Source organism: Corylus avellana, chromosome ca2 (genome assembly GCF_901000735.1).
Source record: "Corylus avellana chromosome ca2, CavTom2PMs-1.0".
Lineage (NCBI taxonomy): Eukaryota > Viridiplantae > Streptophyta > Magnoliopsida > Fagales > Betulaceae > Corylus > Corylus avellana.
The window spans coordinates 19975422-19987220 of NC_081542.1; the positions used below are offsets into that span (position 1 = coordinate 19975422).

Consider the following 11799-nt stretch of genomic DNA (forward strand, 5'->3'; position numbering starts at 1 on the left):
TACTCAACCTTGCAGCCGGCCTGCAGGAGAGGGGAGTATATATAAACGTGCAAGAACTTTCTTCCTACATGACGTAAGAAGTGCTTTCGTGGGAGGCTGACGTCACCCATCAAGTCATTCATTTCCAACTATAAATTGCATTCAATTTTTATAAATTGGTTGATGGGTTTGATCCAGAGGATAAGGATCTGCAATTTTCTGCTTAAATTGATCGTAAAGGGTTTGATGGTCCAAAATTTATTTGATTAGGTGTGTTATATGGACTCTCAAGTAATGTATTGTCTAAATAATTATTAGCAATTCAAATTACTGAAAATTCCAATCTAAATTGAGATTTTCACCAATTTTTTCTTCGAATTATTAGTAATTCGAGTATTAAGTATGAGAGATTCTTTATGAAGCATACCTACATGAGTAGATGGGTGAACTGCTCGAAACTTATTTAGATATATAAACCTTATAAAGACTCACATATTTATTATTTAAATTATTTTTTGCAATTTAAACAGGTAGTATATGAGTGATTCATAGATCCTAAAATTTACATTCTGAATAGGAGAAAGTCCGACCCCTCACCAGTTGGGATAAAGATAACCGGAGGGGATCCAGTTAGTTTTAAGTAAGGATAAAATTGTCATTCTATATATTTTGGAATAATTTTGCAATTTTATTTCTCATTCAAATAAAATGAAGATGATCAAAATTTCCAAGAGATAGCTCAATTGGCTGGGATCACGCCTAATGAAGCAGATGTCACTAGTTCGAATCTCCCTCCCCACTCTTGTGCAAACATGTTAAAAAAAAAAAAAAGATGATCAAAATTCTGTCAGTTGTCATGCCATCATAAGCATGTACTAAAATAATAATTGGGTAAAGTCCACTTAACCCCCTTAAACTACCACCTAAATGACAATCTACCCCCAAACTATCAATTGCGACAATTCACCTCCCAAACTATCAAAACAATGACAATGTACCCCTAATTTTAACAAAATAACAAAATTACCCTTACAAAAATAAAAACAAAAATACTAAAATTTATTTATTTTTTTTCAAAATTTTAAGGGTATTTTTGTTTTATTGAAAATTTTATAGGGGTAATTTTGTCATTTTGTTAGCATTGGGGGATACATTGTCATTGTTTTGGTAGTTTTGGGGTAAATTATGATAATTGATAGTTTATGGGGTAGATTGTCATTGAGGTAGTAGTTTGAGGGGGTTAAGTGAAATTTACTCATAGTAATTTTACGTTAAACCATAACCAATGCATTTATAAAAATTGAATGCAATATTAAAACAGTCAACAACCCAAACTGAGGCAACATAATAAATGTACCGGTTAAATGATAATTTGCCCTCCATGGCTCCATGGAAAAGGATTCTCTCTATTTCAAAATCCCTCCATTTTCTCCATTTAGTGTATTTTGAAGGGTATTGTATTTAATGCACTACCATCATTAAAACTTTTAGACAACATTACTCTTCAAAATATACTAAATGGAGGAAATATAGTGATTTTGAAATGGAGAGGATCCGTTTCCTAGTTGTATGTGATCCTGTTGACTCTGTGTGTCGATCGCAATAGAAAATTGTACAATGAAAACCTTTTGTCAGACGATAATAACACCTCTCCACAACCCCAAATTATCGCACACAATCAAACTAACAAAAATTGTCTAAGAAGAACAATTTGGCTCACAACAAATATTCTCTCGAATCATAGCCTCTCACAAATTCTATCGTCGAATTTCATATGTATACAGATTTGTAGTGATCTATATACATAAGCCTAAAGACCCCTAGTTTAATTGAATCACAATTACATTGAAATTAGACCCAGAAGTTACGGGCCATCTAGACGGTAAGAGGGCTCGTTCAGACAAGGCTTGAATAACGTACATGAGAAAGTTGGTTCTCGTACACTACCGTCCAGATGGGGAGTGTGCTCGTCCGGATGGAGCTTTAGGGCAACATCGCTTCGTAGCGTCACTTGGCGCAGCTCATCTGGACGGCTTGCAGACGAGACTCTCGGGTTTTTTTATTCATCTATTTCATCCGGCCATGCAGATGGGCTTGTAGACAAAGCTCTCGGGTTGAAGAAATACTTTGCGGCACTGATGTCTGTCCATACGGCTATGCATCCCGTCCGGACGCCCATGAACTTTTGGCACTTTGAACACCATTTTGATCACTGAATTTTAGCCAACAAATAAAACTTACAAAATTACCAAATGACAATTTGACTACAATCAAAGCAATTGTGGATTCACAATTAAGAAAAAGACAATGCAAAAATGTATAAACCACAGGACCGTAAGTCTTGATGGAAATAGTTAAAGACAAACCATCAATCCAAATTAAGTCTCTATTTGCTCAATTCTTTCTTTGGCCTTCCTTGTTCAACATCCCATGAACCTTCGACAATTTTCCTTCCTTTCGATTGACTTGTATTTCATATTTTATGCTCATTAATTCCCCAAACAACATCTTTTGCTAGAAAAGTTTATGTTTATTTGGCCGAAAAAGAAATCTAGACTTGTATGTTGAGAGGAATGTTTCGACCCAAAGTGTATGATGTAACACAGCAAAGGAAGTTAGTGGGATGGTAACCGAAGTGATTACAACAACCGGAACCCATGCCCTTGCGTTGCTATACACCAAAAAAACAAGTTGCACTGAAGGCTACCATCATACCCGCCATGGAGATGAAGAGTGTTGCAAGTTCAAACACCAACTTTGAGGATAATGACTTGAAGAAATCCTCTTTTGTGTAATGTGACTTGAGAATTGACAAAAAAAATTACTATTGAAGTCGAAGAGGAACATAGTGCTATTGCATCTGATATGAAGAATATCATAAGCCAGTTACTTCTCAATAAAATAGGAGTACCTGTTTCTTAATTGTTGCCACCCGGTACAGTAAAGGCTGCGGCAAAAATCACAGTAGCAATTAATGTCGCCACGAGCATGCAATAGTTTGATGTGTCCTTCATCCACTTTTCACCATCCTTCTGCAAACTCGTATGTCTCTTTATAAATATCTCCTTAGGTGTTTCACCCGCAAAATTCTTCATGTTCACATATGACAGTGGCACAATTTGCATTTGAAAAGCCGACTAAATACAATATTTAGTCGATCTAAATGAGCCAATTGTCCAGCTAAATGTAGCATGTTCTCATTTGTTTCGAAAGTTTTACATGATGCAAGGTAATTCTTGTTACTACCTAGCTCATATATTAGATTGAACACACTCTCTTGCTTATATAAAATAGCAATGTGAAATTAACTCATGTTATTTTCGTTTACTTGCCATATTAGGTCAAGATAAGAGCGTGTAAGTATAATTAGATATTCAACATTTTCAACTTTTGTAGCTTGTAAAATTAAATCCATAACCATGTTCGGTGAGAACTGTTTGTCAGGAACTCCAACCATTAACAAAAGGCGTTCTACTAATTGATGGGCTAATGTCTTCATCAAACCTTTGTTAGAGATCCCTTTGAACCCTGTCGTTTAGAAAAAGAATCTATTGAGAAATCAGAGATGGTTTGATAATAAGGAAATATTCAATAGATATGATTATTTTACCAATATCCATAATAAGAAATGATATTGTAAGTTTTATAAAATAAAAATGCAAAGTGATGTCTAAAGCATTAAAACACTGCTTTTATGTTCTTGTGTGTGTATAAAGGAAACCCTTACAATAGATTGAGATGTTTCAAATAGAAAATAACTTTTCTCATAGAACTTTCGATAGTTTAGAAGTAGTGTTGGCTGGATTTTCCAGCAAGACACACTTCAAGGGCAGTAAATTAAACAAAGCAAACACAAAGAAATAAGGGAGGAGGACTGCAGCAGAAATTCTACAGAAAACGTGCACAAAGCAGGGGAAAAACAGAGGAATAAAAAAACAGGGGAGAGGAAGAGTCCTTTTTTTTTTTTTTTTCTGAAATGAGCTCATGGCTCTTCCTTCTACTGCATCCAGTTTTTTCTTCTTTTTTACTTTTCTGATTTCCAGCAACGTACATACAAAAACAAAGACAAACTTTTACAAGACAAGATTCTAGGACCATACGTTGATACACAAGAGTCACAAACTTTCACCTACCACTTAACGAAAGCACATTTATTTGTAACAAGTAGATATCATGTAAAGATTTTATGAAATCAAATAAGAGCATTTTTGTAAAATTGTCATCAAGGTGTGAATAATGTAATAAAAGAACTGCTTAGGAAATGTCGAATATATCTCAGCAATGAAAGAATTTGAGTTGGAGGCAAACAAACAGGAACCTAAGCGACTTTTCCAGAATGATAGTTGACTTTCTCTGCAAATTGCAAAAGGTTTCCTAGCTAACATTTCCAAAGCTTTCCACCCACATGCATTGTCTATAGTTGATATTTCTGGATCCATTGCTAGAATCTTCAACGCTATATCTGTCCATAAAAATGGCACATTAATTTGATCATTGTCAAAAGGGTTGGTTAGGAAATGCTTAATTATAACATTAAACAAAAGTCATAGTCATGAGATGTAGGGGGGCTTACCAGACATATCATTGTAAATAGTATCAAGAAGGAGCCGAATGCGATCATTAGAAGTCAAATGTTCAAAAGGAGTCACAGAGAAAAAATATGAGACCATATTTGTATTTCCTTGACAAGCTGCCATGTGGAGTGGTATGTTTTCCTCGTAATCATGGATCAATAGGGGTTTATTATTGACTTTCACCAGCTGCTCAGCAATTTCGACAATTCCTGATTGAGCAGCAAGTGAAGCGCCCTAGCTCCTTTGATGTTTCTTATTTCCATGTCCTTTCGAGTCATCCATTTCAACAATTCTTTCGTAAAACTTGTGCGTTGTGCAACCACCGCATTGTTGAGTGCCGTCCCTTGCTGTTTCGTTATGGGAGCTCGAGCGCAGTCTGAGTATTTCTCAAGAAAAGCCTTAGCAGCCGGCCAATCACCTTTTACGGCGGCGTGAAGGAGGGGACCACCCAAGGTACGGTATACCTCTAATGTTCTTTCCCCTAGAATTTTTGTTTTTTGTTAAGAAAAAAAAAAAAAAAACCCAAACCAAACCAAACCAAACCAAACGTATGAATTATAATTAGCTCTTCCACTTGGATGCATGCTAAGATGTTGGAAGAACTAATTTATCTCATGACCTTATGTGTTTGAAATTGTTGTTTTGTTTCTTAATATGATAGTAAATCATGTCTATGTGAGTGCATATTTTGCATATGACGAGAGAGAAAGAGAGATGGAGCACTTACTCCTATTACTCTTGCTTGGCTCCTCTGACACTATCTGCTCCAGTTCTTCTAGAGGCTTGTTCAAAGTACCTTCTTCCATTTTTTTCTTGTTTCTTCGGAAATAAAATGAGAAAGAAAATTAATTAATTAATACATAATCAATCTGATAATATGAATATGTATAGAATTCCTAATTAGGTGAGTAGATCATGAAGCAAATGGGTGATAATTGGGTATTGATTAATTAAATCAGAGAGATATTTTCAACAACAAAAACATGTAAATTTATAGCGAAAATTGACACATGAACATCTTCATATATGTTTTATTGATTGAGATATTTGCAGGAGAATCACACTCCACTAATTAAGCTTGATTTTTAATGAACTTTTCTTCTAGCAGATTAGCAAAGTAGTATATTTTTATCAATTACCACCGTAACGGAAATTCCAAACTATGAATTATTATAGATTGCAGAAAGAAAAAGGGGGGCGGGGGGGATCAGAAAAGAATAATGACAATGAGAAAGAGAGAAAAATGCTAAGAGCAAGAAGAAAAGAAGTATCATTATGCCGAAGAAAACAGTACTTACTATTAGAATTCCAGCCCCTATTGATGAGCTTCAGAGCCTGTTGAGGAACCAGATGAAAGGGAGTTTTGATGGTCAACCTTGCTGGGTTTGGCTTCGACCATATTTATATAACAATCCTCATTACTATATATAATTGACCTAAAACCTTAAAAGTCAGTTCTGTATCTTTTGAAGATTGTTTCCTTCTCAAAGAGATGTTTTTAAAAATAATTAAAAATTACTGTTATTTTGTTAACGCATGTTATGGTTTCTAGGTAGTATGAACGTGACTATAGAAGTCTTCACATGCATATGGTTTAAATATGTATATGCAATGAGAAGAATATTTCAACCACCTGTCTTGAGCCTGTTGTCTAGGCTTGTATTTGGTGTTTCCCTGGTGTTTTGGTTTTGAGGTTTAATAAAATTGCTTATTCATAAAAAAAATATATATATATTTCAACCACCCAAAAGTATATGATATATGATTTTGTCCTTATACGGTTTCTATTATTAACTGATTATAGAGGTGTCACATCTGGATTACTCAATAGTCAATGATAACGATTATTTTCAAAGCATTTGGACTTACCCTCCATTCTTGACTCTGTGTATTTATCACAGAGAAAAGGATCTATATATTGAGTATGATTGAGAGAGAGATTATCGTTGACAAAACGAATGGGCACAAATAATTGTGGAAAAAAGCAGTGAACAGAAATAAATGTGTTTTCATTTAGTGTCAAATGAATCAAAGCCCAGCTAGCATTGAAAGAAGAAGCCAGCAGCTTGAGGCCTACTACTCCAATAGTTAAACATGGAGAGAGATATGTCTACGTGAAACGTGGAAGAAGAAAAGAAAACAACAAAGAAGGAAAAAATACGACTATTTGTTGAAGCCCGGATTAAACCAGCTGCGTGCAAAGCCAAAGGGAATAATTGCTTTTGGCAATATGAAACAAGTCAGCAAGTGAAAGATAGCAGCCCGTGAATACCGGAGAGAGAAGAAGAAAAGTAACAAAAGTCAACAAAAGACGAGAGAAGAAAAATGCCATAAAGAGGGGATCCGATTTCATCTCACAATGTCGGTGAAAGACAATATTCTCACATACTCCTATACTCCTGAAACTAATTATTTGGTCAAAATTCAATAATAATTAATCACAAAATCAATGATAATTTTAGAAATTACATTATTCTTGAAGTGATATAAGGATACAAGAGATTCATTCATATTTTTATGTCTTTAATATTATGTCGATTCACTATTTGCGTTAGATTATTTTTTTTTTTCATTATTTTTTCTTAAATTGAGAAAATTTAATAACCTAATGACAAATGGAAAAACAACTAAAAAAAAAAAAAATCTAACTTGAGACAGTCCATGAGGGAGACTCACCGCCTTGAGTGAAACGTATGTTAACAAACAGGTATATATAGTGCATGTTGAATCACACTTGACAAGTGAAAGCGCATACTAAATTAAAGTTTAACTAAAATCAACAAGGCTTTGGATTTACGAAGGAAAATACAATGCCAAATATAATGCCAAATACAATGCCAAAAAAAAAGTAAAAAAAAATACAATGCCAAATATATGTATATATACATATATCACACAAACCAAAGGAAAAGTCTTAAATCTATGAAAATAATCAAATGAGAATCAATTCAGAGTCTTGATTTGCTCTCTTCTTTGCCCTGCTTTCCTTGCTTGAAATCTCTTGATCACCTGGGACAACTTTTGTTCCTTTTTGTTTGACTTGCATTCAGCATTTTCTATTGATCAAGCATCTTCCATTAGAAAAGTCTATGTTTACGTAAATGTGCCCGAAAAAGAAATGTAACCCAATATGTTGACTTGATTGTATCAACCCAAAGTCGAAAATGTGCTTGGACAAAAAGAATTATTGGGATAGTAGCCAAACCGGTTATAGCCACGGGAGCCTAAGGTGTTTTGCTGTAATATACCAAAAAGCAAGTTGCACTAAAGGCTGATACCATGCCTGTTATAGAGATGAAGAGTGCAGCAAGTCCACCCAGCAACCTTACAGGTATTGTCTTGAGAAAATCCTCATCTCTGTAACGTGATGTGGTAATTGACAAGAAAACTAATATCGAAGTTGAAGAGAAAACTAATGCTATCGTATCTGATATGAAGAATACTGTAAACCAATCATTATGCAAAAGAAGAGGTTTTCCTGTGTCATGTTTCTTTGTTTCATGATTGTTGTCACCTGGTACAGTGAAGAGTGCTGCGAAAACCACAGTAGCAATCAATGTTGCCACAAGTATGCAATTGTTTGCTGTTTTCTTCATCCACTTTTCACCTTCTTCATGCAAATTTTGATGTTTCTTTTTAAATATATCCCTAGGTATTTCACCCTCTATATTCTTCATGTTCACATATGAAGGCGGCATAATGTTTTCTGTCTCCTACAGTAACCAAGGTATAACGGAACAAGTGAAAATACAAAAAATAAAAAAATAAAAAAAAATAAAAAAATTGTTGAATAATTTTAACACTCACCTGAAACCACAAAAACTCTTTTTCAATTTGAAGAGCTTCTGTTAATATGGTATTTAATCGATCTGACGGAGCCAATTTTCCAGCAATGTGCAACATGTTATCACCTTGGGCAATGTCCAGCTTCTTGCTACAACATTTGGCAACATAGGTTGTAATCTTTTCCTTCATGGCACCTATCTCATATATTAGATTAAACACACTCTTTTGCCGATGCATTATAGCATTGTGAAATAAACTGATCCCATGCTCTTCATCTACTAATTGCCACAAGAGATCCGGATAAGAGCGTATAATTATAATTAGAAATTCAACATTTCCGACTTTTGCAGCTTCAACAAGTAAAGTCATTTGATCATGAATCTGTAGTTCTTGTGAGGAAGGTTTCTAGAGCTCTTCAACTAACTGATGGGCATATGTTCGCATCAAAGCTTTGTTATAGATGATCCATTTGTCACCTAAACATGCCGGAATCAAACCAATTTTATAGATCCATTTGTGACCTAAGATTAGAAAGAAAAAAAATATATATATTTCAGAGATCGTTTGGTATAAAGAAATATTGATTCAACTGAAAGTTTTTATAAAAGAAGAAAGCAAAGTTCATGTAATGCATTAAATGCTACATTTTTATTTTACAATATCAGGTATATAACATTACTTCTTTTTTTTTTTTTTTTCCTTTTTCCATTAATGCATGTAACTTGGAAGAAACATAGACAATGAAATAGTAGTTTGAGGAAAGTATGTCTACTTTTCCCAAATTGTTATGATAATATGACATGAGTGGTGATTTAGTTACAACTAGTAATTTCCAATATATTTTAATTTGAAAAGTTATGAATTAACTATTATATTATAAGAGTAAAATTATAATTAACTATATACGTATCATGCAATTAAAGCATTTTAATTTGAGTTGGAGACAAACTAACAGGAATTTAAGCGTTTTTTCCATAATGAGATCTGACTTTCGCTGCCAATTGCTAAAGGATTTCTGGCCAACTCTTCCAAAGCTCTTCTTCGCCCACAAGCAGCACCGCCAGAGTCAGCAGTTGCTAAGTGTGTATCATTTTTCAGAATTATTAAAGCTATATCTGTCCAAAAATAAAAAATAAAAGAAAAAATCTTATCACTGCAAAGAGGAATTAATTGGTTCGAAAATCCATATTGCTAATTTTGCAATAGAAGTGTATAAATCATTCCGATAGGAAAATTCAAAGAGCTCTTTATTTTTTGGTTTTACTCTAAAATTTTAAAATTAACTCACAAAAAAAATTCATCTAAAAACTCTGCACTCAATATTAAATTTAACATTTGTCGGATTATCTCTTCAAATGTAAAGAGGCAAAAAGTGAAAGTTATTTAATTTTTTGATAATATTTCTTCTTCTCTCTCCAAAAGTGAAAGGCAAAATGTAAATAGGCAAAATAATAATAATAATATTTTAAAGAGGCAAATTTTGTAATTTGAGAATTAATATTTAGTTAACGTAGAGAAATATTTAAAGATCAGAATTAAAGATGATCTAGAAATTGATATTTACATTAATGGTGTTTAAAAGTGGATAGCTAAATATCAATAAAAGTAAACTTTTTAGGTTAAATTTAGAGGAATTTTGAAGAGCTAAATGCGAACACTAAGACATGAAACAAAGATAATCCAACACAATTAATTAGTAAAACATAGGACATACCGTAAAAACCAGCGGAAACAATATCAAGAAGAAGATGAATGCGTTGACGAGTAGTAGTCAACTGTGAAAAAGGAGTCACAGACAATAGATAATCAACCATGTTTCTATCTCTTTCAAAAGCTGCAACGTGAAGGGGTGTGCTTTCATTGCCATCATGGATCAATGGCAATTCTCTGTTCTTCTTAACCATCTCCTCAGCGATTCTCACGACTCCTGTTTTAGCAGCAACGTGAAGGGCCGTAAGCCCATCTTTGGTTTTCAATTCCAAGTCCTTGGGTGTCATCAATTTCAACACTTCTTCCACAAAATTGGCTCTTTTTGCAGCTGCTGCACAGTGAAGTACTGTCGCTTGCTCTATCGTTATGGGACGATTAACGTAGTCGGGGTATTTGTCAACAAAAGCCTTAGCATCCCCCCAATTACCTTTCATGGCAGCTTGAAGGAGGGGAGCACAGAAGGCACGATATCGATATTCGTCTAATCTTGTCCTTACTAGATTTTTTTTTTTTTTTTTTTTCAAAAAAAAAAAAGACTTATTAATTATGACTTTTGCTGATAAATCATGCCATAGATGCTAATTATCTTCTAACGTTAAAGTGAAATTTTCTCTTCTTCATCTTCTTGTGTGTATGTATGCGTACGTGTTTGTAATTCTTGTTTTTTTATTATTAAACTTTGGGTTCTTTCTTGGCCTACAGAAGCTGCTAATTAAGAGAAACATTTTGGTACATTTGGAAATGGAAAGGATAACATGGAAAAAACAAATTCATGATACTTTTTCCAAACAAGATATTCAGAAAGTACTGTCACATGTTTCTAAAGAATAAGCTCTCTCTCTCTCTCTCTCTCTCTCTCTATATATATATATATATATATATATATATATATATATATCAAATCACAGAAGCTCAACAAATCTAGCAGTACACACACTAATTTAAGCAATGTGGGACCAATACACTGTCTAATATATACAATGTGATACATATAACCTAAGAATGTCTACGCGAAAAAGAGAGAGCTCTTACTTTCATCATCAGTTTCGCTTGAGATTGGCACCAATTGCTCAGGTCTTGGCTGCTGTGCTAGCCTATCGGCGTTCCAGCTGGCCAAATCTTGTAAAAGAGATGTCAAATAGGGCTGAATTTTGACCAAAAGAGACGATAAAGCTTGAGGATCAGCATCTCCGGCATTAGCTTCTTGTCCGTTGAAAGCTTCGCAATCCATTTTTTTTTTTCCTTCTTTTGCAAGAAGGTAAATCAGATAGAAACTAAATAAACGAATTAATAAATGATTATTATGATATTATATATTTGCACATTGAATATGATAGGAAAATAACAACCTTCGTCAGTCAACGAAATTACGAGGCCTTATCTGAAAGCCCTGATCTATAAATAGCACGACAACACTCTCATCAACCAAATTTATACAAAAGCAATGGTGAGTACTGATCAGAAAAAGAAAAGCAATGGCATCCTCAACAGTACTGCCTCTTTATCATGCTTTAACAAAGCAAAAGAAAAGAAGAGCACTATTACTAAGCATGGCATCCCACATCCAAACCATCCTATTTTACGACTTCGTGATATCGTGTGACTTTCCCAATTGCTTGTGAAGTAATGTTGATTGAGCTACCCTTAGAGACCGAGACCTTATGGTTACTTTTAAGTTTATGTATACCTCATGAAATATTAGGTCTTATAAGCTTTAACCTTCTTTTAATGCAAATAATTTTTTGGGGTC

The 11799-nt window shown here is 34.0% G+C and overlaps 1 protein-coding gene across 1 annotated transcript; it reads right to left on the reverse strand.

Annotated features, from left to right (window-relative positions):
• Positions 1 to 7777: 7777 nt before the first annotated feature.
• On the reverse strand, positions 7778 to 11280 carry LOC132169278 (ankyrin repeat-containing protein NPR4-like). The gene is made up of 5 exons (XM_059580338.1): positions 11082 to 11280; positions 10054 to 10488; positions 9329 to 9454; positions 8361 to 8689; positions 7778 to 8266 (listed from the first exon to the last, which is right to left on the reverse strand). The coding sequence occupies exons 1-5, from the start codon at positions 11278 to 11280 to the stop codon at positions 7778 to 7780; spliced, it is 1578 nt and encodes a 525-aa protein (XP_059436321.1).
• Between the last annotated feature and the right edge of the window lie 519 nt (positions 11281 to 11799).

Excerpts from the sequence above, each read along its gene's own strand:
- LOC132169278 (XM_059580338.1), bottom strand. The coding sequence starts at position 11,280 with ATGGATTGCGAAGCTTTCAACGGACAAGAAGCTAATGCCGGAGATGCT. Across the intron at positions 8,690-9,328 it reads TTTAGCAATTGGCAGCGAAA|CTGCAAAAGTCGGAAATGTT; the intron begins GTCAGATCTCAT and ends TACTTGTTGAAG. Across the intron at positions 8,267-8,360 it reads AAGAGTTTTTGTGGTTTCAG|GAGACAGAAAACATTATGCC; the intron begins GTGAGTGTTAAA and ends TGGTTACTGTAG.